Genomic DNA, 18,273 nt, shown 5'->3' with positions numbered 1-18,273 from the left:
ACTACGCAGACAAACAGCAGTGGTACCCGCAAGGTAACGTTTAACATAAACCCACTTCTCTTTCATAACACTAGACGTTGATTAAACCAAACATTCGCTGTAAACCTCACCGCGAATTATCGACAGTCAAAACAAATAGCAGAGAAAGCTTCGCTTACATCGATTCAAAAGTGTGTGGAATCCACGCGATTTGTTTTTTTTTACTTGGAACACAATACAAAATAATAATTTCACTTGAATTTTGTCTCCGCAGGAGAATTACGTTTCCGGGCAGACGTCACATTAAAGAAAAAGCAACGCAATTCATTCATCACAAAAGCCGAGGACATCCGGGGCCTTCGTATCATAGTTTCATACAATAAACTCTACGCTTCGTATTAGTTGTGAATACGAAAGCAACGATGTTCAATTAAACGCTGCCGAGCAGTCCTTCGAGTTATGAGCACCTCGAGGGAAGGCGAGCGCGTTGAGACGCTTGGCAAACGCTTGCTTGATTGCATAAGGTTGTGAAACTCCGATCCATGACGTCATGCTACCTTGCCCGACTGCCATAGAATCTAAAGGGGATGCTCCTGACTAAGCCACGATGATTTTGAGCTCATCGCTTTCGTCACACCGGACTTGCAATGGAAATGTCCGTCGAAGTGGCATGATGTCATAAAGCATAATGCTCAGGCCTGCTATCTAGGAGGCGCTGGTTCACGCAAGTGGGAAAGACACTGGTCTTCTGAGAGTGGGGTCGTAGGTTCCAAAACTCAATACCGCCAAATTTTTTCCTCTCGTATATATTGTTTTTTAATACATAAATTTCTATATAGCGATTACCCTGGTGAATTTAAAACGGAGGCGAGTGCTTGCGCCGACAAGGAACGCGCGGGCAACACAGGCTCCCGAGAGCGAGAGAGATGGTGACGTGGCGTCGCGGCGATGCCCTCTCACAAGCCCAGCAGCAGATGTTCCCTTTTCCCCACTCTGCTCCATCGAGGCGCGAACACGACGATGATTCGCAGCCAATGGGAATTTAGGCGCTCTTTCGCTGCTACAGACGCTGGCTTTCTCGTTTAATGGGCCATTTGAAGCTATTCGCATCGAAATGGAATAATTAGAGTAATCGATTTCTTAACTACAAACATTAGGACACATGTTTATATTGAAAAGTTAAACGGAAACGTCACATAAGTGTAGTTTCGTGTTTGTACTTTTCGAAGTGTCTTTGTAGATCGAAGTAACTGCCGTCAGTTTGTTCGTTCGGTTTTACCTCAGCACGCGCGCGGGACCGCCAAGCGAGACTCGCCGTCCAGCTATTGTGTGACGTAGTAGGCTGACGTAAAATGAAGCTTCACTATAACTACGCGACAAAACGTCATGCTGCTGAAGTGACTACGCGCTCACTCTGGAGATGCGTATAGCGCCCATCAGTATCAGCTCTTGGATGGAAAAGAACGCAGCGGCACCACCCTAGTACGTCACGCGCATCACCCTAGTACGTCACGTCATCACCCTAGTACGTCACGCGACCGTGAGTCTCGCCTGGCAGTCCCACGTGCGTAACGAGGTAAATTGAATGAACAATGTGACGGCAGTTATTCCGATGTACACACAGGTATACAAACATACAGTTTTCATCATCAGCAGCAGCAGCCTATTTTATGTCCACTGCAGGACGAAGGCCTCTCCCATCTCCGATTGCCTCTGTCCTGCGCCAGCCAATTCCAGCTAGCACCTGCGAATTTCCTAATCTCATCACCCCACCCAGTTTTCGGCCGTCCTCGACTGCGCTTCCCTCCCTCTTGGTACTCATTCTGTAACTTTAATGGCGCACCAGTTATCTGCCCTACGCATTACACGGCCTGCCCAGCTCCAATTTTTGCTCTTGACATCAACTAGGATATCGACTACCCCCGTTTGCTCTCTTATCCACACCGCTCTCTTTATGTCTCCCTTAACGTTACGCTTAACATTCTTCGTTCCATCGCTCTTTGCGCGGTCTTTAACTTGTTCTCGAAGTTCTTTATCAACCTCCATATGTTATTTTATCAACATTCAATTCTGCGATATAGACATGTGCCTTAAACCTTCTAATTCAGAAATCCGATAATGTACTTACCTCATTTGTTTATTTAATGAATGAATTGATTATATGCTTCCCAATCAAAACAATTTCTTGGATTTTGCTTTCCAAAATCGCGATATGATTGCGAGGGACGCCATAGTAGGGGACCAAGGGGTTATTTTGACCACTTGGCCTTCTTTAATGTGAAACCAATGCGTGGAGCGCGGGCGCTCTTACATTTCTTCCCCCACTGAATTGTGGCCACCGTGGCCGGGGTTTGATACCACGCCCTCGGTGCTTAACAGCTCAACACCAAAGCCAGTACGTCACCTCCGTGTATCGTTTTTTTTAACGATGTCGGCCTGTCAGGTAATTAACATCCGGTGACATAATTGAAATAAATTTTGTAGGCGATATTGTTAGCGTGCAAAGCGCGAACAAAAATAAACGATGAACGATGTTAGACAGTGGATGCAAAACAACATTCTATTATCCATCTGTGACTGCCACGCTTATATGAAATTTTTAAAAGAATGAGAAGCAAAAGAAAGCTCCCTGGGTGCGTCTGCACCTTCGCGCAATTAACAGCCTTTGAGAGCGTTGGGGAGACAGAGAGACTACGGGAGTAGCCGACGCCTCACCCAGCCGCCCCGGCACAGAGCCACAAAGGCGTGCATTAACCGACGGCGGGAGCTTCCCCCAAGCATTGATTCACCTTTGGTAACCGGACGCCTGGCGGGGGAATCGCTTGTACCCGTTTTACCGGTGGGTGTCCGGCGGTGGGGTTTGAACCCAGCACCTCCCGCAGCCGGGCCGGGCGCCCTAACCATTTGACCACGGCTGCGGTGAGTGCCCGGGCACCCGGCATAGTAATTTGAGGCTTCAAACATTGCACAGCTGGCTTTAGAAGCCTCTGACAGGTCCCTCTTGGCTTCAAACCACTGGAATAACAAGTCTTAACCAGTTTGCAAAGAAAATCTTCAGTTGTGTGCGATGCGCTTCGGTCATTTTATTTTGTGGTCGGAACACGTGCTTCTTTCTCTATGCTATTAACATCACCTTTAATATTCTTTCTCTTCCTCTTCGTCTTGCAGCTTTGACAAGCGCTGGAAGCTTCTAAACTTTCTCTTTACTCCTTTGTATTCTAAAATATCACTACGCTACCTAAGTGCCTGTAAGCTAACATCTTTTTCTGTGCAATTAAATTTGTACCTTTAGAAATAATATTTGGTACGATAGATGAATTTTTTTTACCCGCCGTGGTTGCTCAGTGGCTATGGTGTTGGGCTGCTGAGCACGAGGTCGCGGGATCGAATCCCGGCCACGGCGGCCGCATTTCGATGGGGGCGAAATGCGAAAACACCCGTGTGCTTAGATTTAGGTGCACGCTAAAGAACCCCAGGTGGTCAAAATTTCCGGAGTCCTCCACTACGGCGTGCCTCATAATCAGAAAGTGTTTTTGGCACGTAAAACCCCAAATATTATTATTATAGATGAATTAGTGTAGGGAGTCGTCTTGCAAGTATGCACGGGCACCAGATGTCCGTAACAAGAGATTATAATTGTAAAGTAGTCATTATGACAATGAAAAATAATGTCTTAGCATATAAAATCGTGAGTGAGAGAACTTGAGATGGGAAGTCACGCATAGTGCCTTAAGTTTCTATGCGAGGTTTTCTATATGTCCCATATTTCAATGCTTAAGGCACGCTTAAAGACTGGAAATTCAAACAGCGCTAGACGACAGGACCAGAAAGAGGAGGAGAAAAACACGGCGCTGTCCTGTCGTCTAGCGCTGTTTGAATTTTATTGTTACCATGGAACACCAACTCGCCCAATGCGCGGCCCTTCTAAAGCCTGGAGCTTTACATATAATGCGACAACTACAGAGCAATATTGCGGCTGCATAAAAACGGGTTTTCCTCCTCGGCTGTTCGGAAAAAAAGTACTGAACAATCCTGCTGCTACAAGCTCATCGTGAACAAACAAATATACAGCTGAGCTCCCAACATTCAGGCGTGATGCACGAGAGTGGGCGAAACGCGCATGCAAATTATGCGTGCGAAATGTAACTTCAAGTCACGCTTTGAAGGCGTTACTCACCGCAGAGAATGTTCACGCCTACACACCATGCCTATTATGCGTGGCAAACTCCGACACATATTTCAAGCGTGTAAAATGTTTCACTATATAGATCGCGCTTTATCAATGTTGCTCGGCTTACAGCGTAGAATTCGCGATAAAATTCGTTGAGTAATTTGCACCCATATCCACAATATTTCGTAATCCAAAAGGCTGTTTCTCATGGGCCAGTATTCGATTGTTGGTCGCCCATGATGAAGAGGTGCGCACACAGTCTGGACCTAACGTCAATATCGCTTTACGAGTTAGGGAAAAAAAAGCTCTTGTGTTTATGCGTTGTTCGCCTACACTTTCTTTGTGAAGTTATTCGTTCGTGATGAGGCGCTTCTGTTACGACTGCGAGCCCTGCTTTATTGGAATCGCCACTACCATTGAGTGGAGTTCAGCACATAGTTTAGAAGAAACGCGCGACATGATAATATACTAAGTTAAACAAATTAACATTTTCCCTCAAGCGGCTTTCGAGGCGAATGCAATGCGGATTCGTTGGTGAATCCACAAGACAAATTGCCACTTCTTACACCGCATAGCCGTTTCGTTTACCACGTCCGAATTCGGGTACGATTTATTGCGATGGCAATTATATTGACATTCCATGTGCATTTGTGTCGTCATTGTCGGCGTCACCGCGATGTTCCCTATAAAGTCCAAGGGTGATAACATCATCGCCGCGGCCCGCATGCTGTATGTGCGGGTAAAAGCTTGCGAAGGTGAATGACGAGGGAGGAAAGCGGGGAGGAATTGCGCCGGCTTCCGTCGCGTACGGCACGGTCGCGCATGCCCTTTCTCGAAAGCACCCGCCGTGGTTGCTCAGTGGCTATGGTGTTGGGCTGCTGAGCATGGAGGTCGCGAGATCGAATCCCGGCCACGGTGGCCGCATTTCGATGGGGGCGAAATGCGGAAACACCCGTGTACTTAGATTTAGGTGCACGTTAAAGAACCCCAGGTGGTCGAAATTTCTGGAGTCCTCCATTACGGCGTGCCTCATAATCAGAAAGTGGTTTTGGCACGTAAAACCCCGTAATTTAATTTCAATTTTTTTTCTTGTGTTTCTTGTAATTGTGCTTGAACAAATACAACTTGTGGGCTATGGAACCGTGACGACGTGGTCTCAAAAATTGGACTTGGTTCACTAATAAATGCATATTGTCCACGTCGTAGCGAAGAATCGTAAGCTCTTAAGTAGGTTTGAACAGTAAGCATGCGGAATCGTGTTTGAAGAGTAGGTAGGCGCGCTTCACGGTATAATACATTATTAGCAACGAATTTAGGAAGACCTAAACATAGTCGAAGAACTTCTCTTTCTAACAGAACAAGGGGTCTTAACTTATATTTTGCACTTCCGGAGAACAAAACACAACCATATTCTAGAATCGGTCTTATATACATACGATAAATCATAATTAATGTGTCACTCCGCATACCAAAACGTCGGCTACTGATTCTACGTAGTAAACCTATGGCTCGTGTCACCTTCGTTCCAATATTTTCGATGTGAGAACGCCAGTTACGTTTTCCGTAATATATGATACCCAAGTATTTAGGCGACTCTACCTGAGGAATGGTTCTCTGTTCATATACTAATGATAACTGTAACGGCCCGGAAAGCGGAAAAACAAGGACTGCACTTTTGTTTACGTTTAGTGACAGGTGCAGATTGTGAAGCCACGTCTGTAGAGTACAGAGATACGTTTGCAAATACAGGTGAAGGAAATTGATGTCTCTAGCTGTCGCTAAAAATGCAATGTAATCTACATAGACATACAGATTCACATCCTGGTACAGTGGTACTGAACTCATCAACAGGTTAAGAAGTATATGAGACAGAACAGCCCCCTGGGGCACCCTTCTTGTCTGGTCGAACATTCTTGAAGAAAAACCGTTTTGAAAACAATGAAATTTTCTGTTTCTTAGAAATTCAAAAAACCATGCTGTTATATATATGTCTCGGAAAACTGTAGGACTGTAATCTGTCCAGCAGTAGATAGTACTCAACACTGTCATAAGCTTATGATATGTCAAGTGTCCCTAAAGCGCTAACTTCTTTTCTATGCTGAGCAAGTTGGATGCGGCTTTCCAAATCTACACGCGCACACCAAATGGAGAGACAGGGCCGGAAAGCTATTTGACTTGGGCTCAGTAACCAATTTTCAGATATATGATCCATCATACGCTCATACAAAACTCTTTCAATTAGTTTTACCATATTGGACGTAAGAGAGATAGGCCTAATGTTGTCAAGGTTGTAGCCAGCTCCTTGTTTTTTAAGCAGCGGAATAATTTTGGCTGTCCTCCATTCTGGTGGAATCCAAGCAGTTTTTAGAGAATAATTAACTGTGTTCAGAATGTCATCAGAAGACATTTCAAACAACATTTTTAGCATGATATTGGAAATGCCGTCAGGACCTGGAGCTGAGGCAGGCAGAGATCTAAGGACATTACAGTGCTCTGACGCTGTGACTTCCACAAAGTCATCGGCGATGGGAGGCCTTAGTGGCCCATTCGGCAAACGTGATGTTAAGCGTTGCGCTGAGCCCTTTCCTATGAATTCTAAAGAAGCAGATAACTCGCGTGGTGAAAGTATTATCGATTCAGTATTCGCTGGTGTTGGTATGAATTTTCTATATCGAAGGAATCTGAAGAGAGCTTTTTTGTTGCTGGGCTTAGAGAGGATTTCATTATGTTTTTCGTCATACTCGTGTTTGGCAGTCGATACTGTTCTCTTGAACGCAGCAGCTGCGAATTTATAATCACTCCAGTTACTCGGACACTGACTGTAATGTAATTTCATCCACGCGGCTTTTCGTCTTCTATAATCCCGCGTGCAATCCGAATTCCACGAAGGAGATTATTCTCCTTGGTGATGATTGATGATGATCAATGATGATGATGATGATGATATTATTTTGTTGTTCTCGTTGTCGAGGTCGTCCTCTTAACTCGTGGCTCGTACCCACTGTGGGGCAATGGTCAAGACTCGGGTGCATAATGCTTGGTGAATATGAAGATCACATTTCACTTGCCGATTCTTGAAAACCGATTAATCTGATGTGATAGATGAAGCAAAATGAATGAACCAGCCTGGGTGGAAGTGTACCAGAAACAATAACGATAAAGGAAGCCGATATATCTTGGCTGAATATATATCCACACAAGCGACGCGTGACGCCATATGGTGCAACAGATCCAGAGGGAAGCGCGAGAAATGAGCCAGGCCAGAATACGCGCCTCAGACATCAGGCGCATTGGTGGTGTTTTTTTTTTTTGTACTTCGCCACCATCGACATGCGGCCGCCGCGGTCGTGATTTCATCCAGCGAGTACGTGCTTAGCAGCGCGACGCCACCAAGCCATGCCATGGTGGATATGGGGCATTAGGAAGAAAACGTACGCATTACTTAAAACAACCGCAATGTTGGGAGAAAATTTATTCGCAAATAAAGAATGAATTTTTTTCTCGAGGAAATCCCCTTGAAACAAGATTTCTCCATGACTGAGCAAACATCCCTACGACAGTGTCCAATGGGCAATGCTCCCAAAGAGAGAATGTTTGTAGCGGAAAATATATATATATATATATATATATATATATATATATATATATATATATATATATATATATATATATATATATATATTTGTGTGTGTTCAAATAATCTTGTCCGAACATGTACTCAAGCACGCGTCACGCGCGAACTTTGCGGCGGCGTCTCTAGATGGCGCAGCGTGTTCAGAGGAAAGCGCGAGAGAGGAGTCCGGCTGCAGTACAGTCAACATGACGCGTTTCGGCGGCCGCAATAACGTGTTTCACTACAGTGCTTCGATGCTAATCACACTGCCGTCGACAGTCATTCTAAATAGATTCTGCCAAAACTTTCACTTTATAAAATTTAACCTTTCGACTCACCAGCGCAGCTGAGTTGTCTCCTTTATTTTTCAGCCTATTTATAAACCGTTGCTGCTACTTCTGGCCCTCGCGCTGAACGCTGGCTTCACTACATTAAGACGTTACTTGAGGAGAAGCCCGCTTCCGTTTTATTTCCCCTTCGTTTTTGCAGGCGATGGGAACGTGTAACCAAGAATTATAACGAAGACCGTCGTAAGCATAATCGTTAAAGGCATTTTTATCTGCGCGCTCTTTCAGCCAAAATACGTCTAGAAGTTAGCGCTAATTGTGCTTTATCCTTCCTGCGATATTATATAAATTTGCTTTCTTTGAGCGATAAGCTCTAGAAAAGCGGAAGCGCCATAACAGCGAACTCTTTTGTCTCTCCTGAGACTGAGCACGAGTGAGACCACAGACGCACAGAATACTAGGGTGACTTTGTTGGTGTTTATTCTGCAGTTTGGCATTCGGGTGGTCGCGACGGGGCAGGCTCGTGGTGGTGGTGCTCGTCGGAGGATTTGCCGTAAGTTCGCTCGAAGGCCTTCTCGGATAGCAGGAGGGCGTAGAGCGACGGTAGCGGCACCTGGCGTGTGGCCAGCCACTGCAGGCGCCGGCGCAACCGACTCGCACTCGAGCTCAGCACGCGCGGGTACTGGCACACCTGCTCCGCGGTGTAGCCGTTCGTGAACAGAAGGTCCAGCACCTGCGCGAAAGAATTTCATCCGCGCTATGTCGAAGAGAATTTCGTAATTTCAACATGTGTTGGGCGTGCTGCGTATGTACTAAAGTTTCTTTATTGAACTTGCGCGTCCTGGATCTGGCCACTGGAGCCAGGATCACAGAAGGCCCGCAAATGCCGTGTACCTGAATGGTCAACAACACGAGCAAAGCCACGGCAAAAGGTCTTGCCTTAATTTTTATCGCGATAGCAATTATATGGACACTCCAGGCGCATTACTGCCGTCGGCGTCGCCGTAACGCTCCGTATAAAGTCCAAGGGCGATAAAATCGTCATCGCGCGCCGTATGCTGCATATGCGAGTGAAAGCGTGCGAGGGGAAGCCGGCGGAGTTTCCGCGGTCATCGAGTGAGATGTGTTCATGTTTGTGTGTACGCGCGCGACACCATGCTTGTTTATTTGGTTAGTATGTCTTTGTTTACGAGTTCACACGGTCGATAAAGCTACTATCCTTACTCCGTATAGCTGTCCACTAATTTGCTATCGCAGTCGATGCTTCACCTTTCGGGCGAAACTGAGCCTTTTTCGAGACGTCGTTAGTCCTCGTTAAGCTCAGTTTGGCGTATACATTTAACGGCGACTTGGGAACGCGGACCTTACTTTTTAGTGCCAATAGCTTCCCTTGGCTCTTTTGGCCGTTTCCGTAGTAGGCACGACGGCGGTCAGTGACCGGACTTGGGCGAGGGAAGGCGAGGAAACGCGTACTAAAGGAGCGCGTGCACTCGGGCAACCTAGTAGCCAAGAGGGGTCGGGGGAAGGACTAGGAGGGACCGTCACGCGTGAGCTCTCGCTCAACCAAGTTGTGGATAGGGGCGGAAGGAGGGGGAGGGGGATACTGTCACTCTTTAGCTAACTTGATGTGCAAAAAGAGAACAAGGTAAAAGCGGCAGCCAACGTTTCGACAAGTGCACTTGTCTTTTTCAAGGCGACAAAAGACAAGTCCACTTGTCGAAACGTTGGCTCCCGCTTTCATCTTATTCTCGTTTTGGTCATCGTATTGAATTTACATCTTCCGCCTACGCCGTGTTTTGCTTCGCTAGCTTGCCCGTTCGTAGCGGGCAGGCGAGGGAAAGGGTACGTGCTCTCGGGCAAGCGAGTTGCCGGAAGTGGAAAGAGCCAGATGGAGGTTGAGGTGAGGCTGTCGCACGCTCACACATGGCGGGGAGGGGGGGGGGAGGGGGAGCGGGGGCGCCGAAGCAATCGGCGCTTGCTTTCGGGCAAACGAGTTGAGGCAAGGGACCGGAGAGAAGAGGGGATTCAGAGACATTTTAAAAAAAAAGGGGGGGGGGGGGGATTGTCGCGCCCTCGCTCGGTCGTTCGGGCTATTCGCTTGCTGACATTGACCATCATCGTCGGTGGTTTCTGTGATAATGTTCATTCAAAGTTTGCCCGGCTGCACAAAACGGATGAAGTAGCTGGGTGCCATCTACCACAAAGGCTTATGGATCGCAGGACCTGAGAAAAAGCTCTATATATTCGTAGCTGCGGAATGCAGTCTAGTACTCAGAAATTAGGAAATTTGCAGGCGCAATTTGGAGTCAGCTAGCGCGAGACAGGGGTTGTTGGAGATCGCTGGAGAGGCCTTCATCCCGGGGCAGTGGCCATAAAGATAGGATGATGATCGTAATGATTATTCGAATCTGCAGCCTGTACTATAGTAAATGCAAACAGTATAGTGCTACACGGATCAACTGGTTACGGTCTTAAACTATCCGGAAATACATTTTCTCACATCCGACGGTCCGCAATCTTTTGCTGTTGAATGTAAACATATAACTCGTTCTGCTCAACGAACCATACCTCCTTGAGCTTAGGTGGTCGTATGCTGAGCAGGCGTGGGTGGCGGCGCACCAGATCCTCCAGGCACGTGCGGTGCAGCCTTTCGGCGAGGTACTCGGGCGTGTCCGGGTGTGCGCCTAGCACCCGCCTGGAGGCTCGCCAAATCTGCACGTGGCGCTGGAGAACGTGCTCGGGGCAGCGCAGCAGCCACGTGCGGATTGGGATGCCCAGCGCACGGCACTGCTTTGCTCGCTTTGCCATCAGAGACTCGCTATGCCGGAACACCCACGGGTCCTGCCACCAGAAATGGTACACGCCAAGTGTTCATTCAGCTCAGAGGCAGTGACTTCTGCAGGCCTTTGCCCAGCCGTAGAGTGGCTAAAGTTATGCACAGGTCTTTACCCAACCGTCATAACACATATTTGATAGTACGACTTCACCTTCATTGACGGCGCAACAGTACTGTGCATGGCAGGAAATCAGGTAGCATTCAATAACTAGAATGTGAATGTGAAACTACGACCGTTGGGTGATGGAAAAGTTTGAAAGGATAGCGAAGCAGTTCTTGCACGACGCAGAGTTGGAAACATTTATTCAACTTTCTTTTATTCTTGATGCCTTGCGGCAAATCCTCGCGAATAAAAAGAAAAGAAAGCGAGACAGTGCCTAAGAAAAAATGGCAGTGGCTTAGCTAAGGTTAAGCCCAGGATGCGAAGCATACTAGCCGTTATTTTAACGCGACAGCGTTAAGGAGCTCGTGTCGCAAAAAGCCGGTGTCGTCGGCGTCGGCTCAGGCGTGCGGCGCTTGCTCAGGCGCACATTTCGTTGTCGCGCCGAACGCTGCGCTGCTCGACGCTCACCGCGTCCGATGCGGGGCGCGTAGTTGCTGCGCCATAGCAAAGCCACCTAGAAACAGTCTCTGTAGCACGCCGCAACCTTCGCTTCTCATTCCAACGAGCAGCTCTGTCTCCAGGAGGCATCTCACCTCGTGAGTGTCTAGCAGAGGCAAGCGCCGCGAGCGACGGCGCGAGTTGGAGCCCCGTTTCTCCTCTGTCGTGACGTCATGGTGTCACGTGGTCAGCTTTGAAAGCGACGCCGCGAGCGACGGCGCGAGTTAGAGCCCCGTTTCTCCTCTGTCGTGACGTCACGGTGTCACGCGGTATTGAAGGCGACACCGCCGCGACTGAGGAGCTGGGTTGAGCTATAGTAATATGCTTCGCATAAAAAGCTTTCGCTATACTCTAGGGCATGCGTCACTGCATGCTCAATTTTGTCAGCGGCCGAACGTGGCACGGTATCTAATACCGTGCCGCATGTAAAAAAAGAAAAGGTCGACCAAGTGTCGACGTTGAATACAAGGTCGACGTACATGGTGGTTGAAGTAAATCGACGATTAAATTATTATGTGACCACGATACGATTTCACGAATTTGGGCTAGACGGGTCTCGCGAGCTTCGGTCCTGTTCTTGTCGTGGCTGGTGCGTGCTTTGGCGAGACGAGCTGGCCTGTCGGGTGCGCACAACCTCGGCGCCATGTTGCCGTTACGAATCCTTCACACACTACGAGTTGCTGCTATAGTGTCTCGAATATACTGACTACTGCGCGTGCTCCGCCGATGATGTCTGGAGGCCACACAATTGGCAAACTTGGTAGGATGATGATGATGATGTTCACTAGCACCTCTTTGAAACTGGGCGGGAACAAACAGTCGCCTAGCCTGCTTGATTTAATCAGGTTTTACTACATGTATCACTACCTAGCTCACTGCCTATCTGATCTCACTCTTAACTTTCGTGTTCAAAAACTCTATCACTATACTGTACCATTACATATGCTTGCCATGACTCCGGTTTTATCAATATATTCCTGCTTTTTTTTTTCAATGAATGCTCTATTCGTCTCATGCTTATCCCGACTGTTGAACAGTTAGTCCTCCCATATTCTTTGAATCCCAGTGCTTCTGGAAGGAGGACACTCCCTACGGGTCTCACTGGGTGAATACCTTGGCATTCTTTTACGATGTGCCGAGTCACATCCGGGCTTTCTTTCCAGCACGCACGTGCCTCATGCTGTGCGTGGCGCATATTTGCTCCAGTATGTTTTCTGTTCTCAGGCAGCCAGCTCAGGCCTCAAATAGCAAGGCACTCCCGTTTGCATTATCATAGACTCCTGATTTTTTTTTCCTGTCGCATTTGTAGACCTCCATGTTTTTTGTATTTCTTTTTCATCATTTACATTCAATTTACCGTCTCTGTTTCTCTCACTTTCTTATTTGCGATCTCTAGTTGTCTATTCACACCTTCAATTACACTCTAGTTCGTTGCCAACTTTCTTGCCTTCTCCCTTCATTCCGTGTCCACGCTTTTGAAGTACAGATATTTGTGCACTCTAGCCGACCATTTCTTTTCATCCATGTTCCTTAGCGTTTCTTCAAAACTAATCTTCCTCTGCCACAGCACACGGATGAATGTTATGAGCGTCCACATTGGAACGGGGCGATGGGTTGCGCCACCAAGCTCTTGTTATCTTATTGCCTAATGTCCTACCTATGTGAAAAAAGAAAAAAAAAAGAAAAGGAAAAAAACGCGATGAATTCCCATAAGCAAAGTTTCTGAACCGCTATTGTGAACTTTGTTTTTGTACGGCTCTATTGCTTGTCGTTTCCCTACTTCCACGATTAACATGGATGGATGGATGTTATGAGCGTCCCCTTTGGAACGGGGCTGCGGGTCGCGCCACCAAGCTTTTGCTATTATACTACCTAATTTCCTACCTAGGTTAAACAATAAAAAAAGAAAAAAAAACACTATGAACTCCCACAACCAAATTTTCTGATCCCCTATTGCGCACTGTGCTTTTGTACGTCTCCGTTTTTTGTCGTTTCCCAACTTTTATTCCACCAATCTTCCAATCGCATCTTACTAATCCCTATTGCGGACATGTTTACTTTTCCACTGCTCTCGCTGAACCCAAGGGCTTCAAGGAGGCCAGTGGTGCCTAAATCGACCACTGGGTAGACGTCTTCACATTCTAATAAAACATGCTCCATAGTTTCTGTAGCTTTACCGCAGCAGGCACATGCTCCTTCTTCCTTCTTATATCTCGCTTTATAGGTGCGTGTTCTAAGGCATCCCGATCTCGCTTCGAAAAGTAATGAGGTTCCCTTTGAGTTATCATAAATGGTTTCTTTCCTGGGTTCGTTTTTTCCTCTTAAGTAGTTACTCGTGGCAGTAGTGACGTTCACCACAGCAGCGCCTCTGGTGGCTGTGCACCGGAAAAGCTTTACGCTACCCATGACCTCCGTGACTGCGCGCGCTGACACGTTTTGCTCCAGCCGTCCCATTCGTACGGAGAGAGCATAAGTTCAAAGGTGGCCATGGCCAAATCCTTTCCCACACCACGGTGCTCGCAACCGAGGGCTTTTCAAGCGTCGAGGAAGGCTTCGGCCGCTCCGGTATTGTTGCTGCGACTTGGACGAGGCGAGAAAGAATGTATCTTGCGCTGCTAAATAAATAACTAAATTTAAATAGAACACATAAATTTAAATACACGGGCGTTTCGCACTCCGCCCGATCGGAATGTGGCCGTCACTACCGGTAACATATCACGCCAGATCAGAGGGCACAATAGAAAGATATCTGCTCATACTCACTAACCATTACTTTTTCACGCTACACACTCACTCATACTCATCTGCGCAGCTCAATGCTTAAAGTCAGGGTGGGTCCGCCCCCACCCCTTCCATTCTTTATGGAGGGGCTCCCCCCCCCCCCTTTTGGTAGATCATCTGTAGCACTGCGGCACCCATTCGACAAGCACTGGAAGTTATTTTATTACCAGTAGTGCCTTTTGCGGAGCAATTCAATACATACACACTCACATACACTCACACTTGCCGACAGCCACTTACATTCATACTTAAATTAACTAATTCTCGCTTTTGTTCATGCTCGCATTCATTCAAATTTTATTGGCACTTATGCCCATTCATACTTACATCCACTCGCTCCATTTGTCTTTCATTGGCATTCTATCTCACACTTGTGAAATGTGAGTAGAGAATGTATGAAAAAGCGTATTCATGAGTGAGTATGCCGACCTATGCCCACGAAATCATGCTCAGCAGCATAGAACTTGATATCAGTGCAAAGCAAGAAAGTCGAATTTGATATTACCTTGAGCACGGCTTCTTTGGAAATGCCACACTCCCTGAGAATCCTCAGCTTGCGCTTCAATAGCTCACGATCGTGGCTCAGCAAACATGGTACTCGGCTTATCAGGTCCAAGCACTCCTGCTCGGACAGGGTCAGCTCCTCGCACAGCAGGAGCATCCGGTCCCGTAGCGTAGTACAGATGCCTCCCTTGTCAGAGACATAAGACAGCAGAGACTCGGAAGAGGAGAGTAATGCCAGCACAGCATCAGAGCTCAACTCTGTGATTTCCTCCTGCACCAATCAGATGGGGGAATGGAGGAAACACATTAGGATTATATTCAATTCTAATTTTTTACATCTTCATGTCTGTCCAATATATCGTCTGCAACATGGCACTACTATCTGTTAAACAACACCACACAGACATCTAAGGGGCCTTGTAATGCACCTGAGAAAGCTTCTCGGGTGCATTACAAGGCCCCAATTGGTTAGCACCAATAGCATCACCACAATGCACTGACTTCTTGCACTATAAGCAGAGAATGTGATGTCGAACTGCATCACTATGATCGTTGCTTAAAAATGTAACAGGCTATTGACGGTCACACAATATTGAGAGTACTGTGAAAAATCTATGACATCTGATTTTACAGCCAATTTAATTATTGCCTAATTACCATGACAGCCACATGGAAGCTGTTGTAATGATGGAAACGATGTCATCAACAAGACGAGCATATTGCATGCCAACTTCCACCAAGTAACATATTTTTTTAAATATAGATATGATGCCATCAAAAGGCTGAACAGGATTGGAAACCATAATGCCAACTTTCGCAATTTAACATCGATTCCCTGCTTCTATTGGACACCACAGTTCTACATCATGCCCAAGTGAAATGCTGCATCCCAAGCACCCAAAGGTTTAGCTGAGGGTAACCCTCCCTTCGCTGTTTTTTAATGCTTCTGCAATCGATAACTTGGTTTGTTTGCATGAATAATGATAATTCCTTTAACTCTTACATCTGCTTACATACTGAGAACAGATCTAGAGTAAAAATAGTCTACTTAAAACATTGTTACTGGGTCCCTTTACCTATACATGTCTAGTGTATGCATCGATGAGCAGGTGCTACTGTTAAATAATTTGCAACCAGCGATCCACCAACGATGGCTTCACCGCACATCACTCAGCAGACAGACACGTCCAAAAGTCACAGTTCCAAGGGGAGGCAGCCTAGCTAGAACACAGTGTGTGTAACTTGGGCACACGTCGACTACCCTTCAACTACCTTTGTGTGTGTTTGGGGGAGTTCGCGCAGTACATAGGACTTAGACCTCACGAGGGTGTGCTGGAGGGAGCGGGATCAGAGATGCTATGGAAATTGCAGAGCCAGAGCATGCATTTTTCCCTCCGTGGCCTACCTTGCCAATAGTCTCTTAATTCTAAATAAGGAAAGTTCCCCAGTGACTACCGATTCATTGATTAGTGAGCTACATTATCGACAGCTACCACCACGGCTATTAAACACTTTCTCACTTTGTTGGGCACTCACACACACAAAAAAGAAAGAAAACAAGAAACAAGAGAAGTCTGAAAGTGGCAGTAGCCAAAGGGGTAGCATGCGCTCAACGAAACATTTAAACCAGTATGTGGTGTTGTTTATGAAATACTACGAATGAATGCGGTATACAATATCGGCAGACATGATAATGTATGAATGGTCAATCGCATGAACATGATAATTTCATTATTCTATATCTCAATGATGAGGTAAAAATCTTCCAACTCTAGAAAATAATAATGTTTTGAAGTGACACTTCCAAAATCAAGAAGATCAATGCTTTGTGTTAGCTACGTTTAGACGAATACGGTGTACATATACCCTGTCGCGCCTGTTAAGACCACAGGACACACGAAACTCGAGTGTGTGAACAGGTCTGTACTGCTTTTCTGAATCAGACCACACGCTGCGCGCACCATGCGAAAGAACACCAGAGTTGACCCATCACTCCTAGATAAAGGTATCGACAGTATCTCTGTAGTGTTCTGTGCTGAACCAGCTACACAGTCCGCATGTACTACATTGCCCGCCACATAATTTCCTGCCTCAACTTGTGTATTCGGTATTCTTGTTCGTTAATTTAGCTGCTTTATTTTTGTCCAGTGCATTTGTTTGTATATTGTGTCGGGTGCGGTTGTTGAACTTATGTCCATGTATACTTACATTGTTTTTTTTTCAACTCTGTAATAGCCTGCAAAGGCTGTCAGTATATATAAATGAATGAATGAACACTGAAGTAGAAGGCAGCCGGTGTAGATCAAAGCTGTGCTGCATAACACATGATTCCGTGTGTAAGCAGTTGATCTTGTATATGATCTGGTCATTGGCACACGGAGATTTCAGAGATAACAGGGCCGCACGTGAGATTGCATGCGCAATACGTCGGCTCAACTACCAGCGATGGTCACCATATCTAATGGAAAAATTATTTAGCCTCTGTTTGCCAAATCGGATATTTACTATGTTGAACAAAGCAAATATTTCGCGATAGTTTAGGCCTTGTAAGGTGACATGTTTCAACACAAGTAACAAAATATAAATACTAAAAACGAGTTATTTTATATTTTCACGATCACGATCGCTTAAGACCCACGTTCCCGACTTCCAGTGTTACAAGTGTGGCTGTAAATTCCGCCGTCTTTATAACAATGGCTAAGCGCACTTGCACGGTGTCAACAGTTTGGTGTTGGCATTATTTTTCATTAAGTTCGTCCTTACGCTTCCCTGTTATGAGATGTCCACGGGACTGATGAAACAATTGTAACTGAGCACACTGTCCTTGTAGATGAGCACAGTTATCACCCTCGGCCCAACATGACTGTGTACAATACGTGTGCTTCCATACATTCTCTGTGACCTGTTGTCAGCAATACAAAACCGGCAGAGAGCAGTTACAGCCCCTTGCCAGTAAACACATGGACGCAAAATCTAGCGCAAGCTTCCCCTACCTCTTGGCGAATAACGGCCAGGCGTCGCCGCAAAGTGTTGGCGGATACCTTCAGGACAGCAGGGTGCCTCCTGAGCGCTTCGCGCTCCAAGCGCTCGCTCAGCAGCCAGCGACATGTGTTTGCCAGCCGATCGTCTGGCACATTGAAGAGCACATCCTTGTGTTCGCGTTGCCAGGCACGGTAGTTGGGCTCGCTGTCAAAGCCCAGCAGTGAGCACAAATCGCAACGTTCGTCTTGCGCCGGCGCGTTAGTGTTTAGCGGCGCCAGCCGCAAGCGGTGATTTGGCGAGCACGCTTCGTGCGCCCAGCACCGCTGTAAAGCACGGACTGTCACTGAGATCAGCAAGCGTTTTGCTGGGAACGATGCCGGGATATGATGCGAGCACCGGCGCCCCAGAACAAGCAAGCGAAACCAAACAACACCGCACGCCGCCATAAGCGCAGCTGGCACGTTGGTATGGATTGGATTGGAATCCTGATTTCTGCGTCTTAAATGCTAAATAATTTCT

The 18,273-nt window shown here is 46.7% G+C and overlaps 1 protein-coding gene across 1 annotated transcript; it reads right to left on the bottom strand.

The window, feature by feature from the left end:
• Window positions 1-8,508: 8,508 nt before the first annotated feature.
• mTTF (mitochondrial transcription termination factor) lies at window positions 8,509-18,237 on the bottom strand. Its single transcript, XM_065447312.2, has 4 exons — window positions 17,766-18,237; window positions 14,774-15,043; window positions 10,619-10,891; window positions 8,509-8,783 (listed from the first exon to the last, which is right to left on the bottom strand). Exons 1-4 carry the CDS (start codon window positions 18,198-18,200, stop codon window positions 8,529-8,531), a joined length of 1,233 nt encoding a protein of 410 aa, XP_065303384.2. The 5' UTR covers window positions 18,201-18,237; the 3' UTR covers window positions 8,509-8,528.
• Window positions 18,238-18,273: the final 36 nt, after the last annotated feature.

Source organism: Dermacentor albipictus, chromosome 6 (genome assembly GCF_038994185.2).
Source record: "Dermacentor albipictus isolate Rhodes 1998 colony chromosome 6, USDA_Dalb.pri_finalv2, whole genome shotgun sequence".
Taxonomy (NCBI): Eukaryota; Metazoa; Arthropoda; class Arachnida; order Ixodida; family Ixodidae; genus Dermacentor; species Dermacentor albipictus.
The sequence above is the reverse complement of the archived record's forward strand: the minus strand, read 5'-3'. Positions and strand labels throughout refer to the sequence as shown.

Excerpts from the sequence above, each read along its gene's own strand:
- mTTF (XM_065447312.2), bottom strand. The coding sequence starts at position 18,200 with ATGGCGGCGTGCGGTGTTGTTTGGTTTCGCTTGCTTGTTCTGGGGCGC. Across the intron at positions 10,892-14,773 it reads CCAAAGAAGCCGTGCTCAAG|GACCCGTGGGTGTTCCGGCA; the intron begins GTAATATCAAAT and ends TTCTGGTGGCAG. Across the intron at positions 8,784-10,618 it reads GACCACCTAAGCTCAAGGAG|GTGCTGGACCTTCTGTTCAC; the intron begins GTATGGTTCGTT and ends TCTTTCGCGCAG.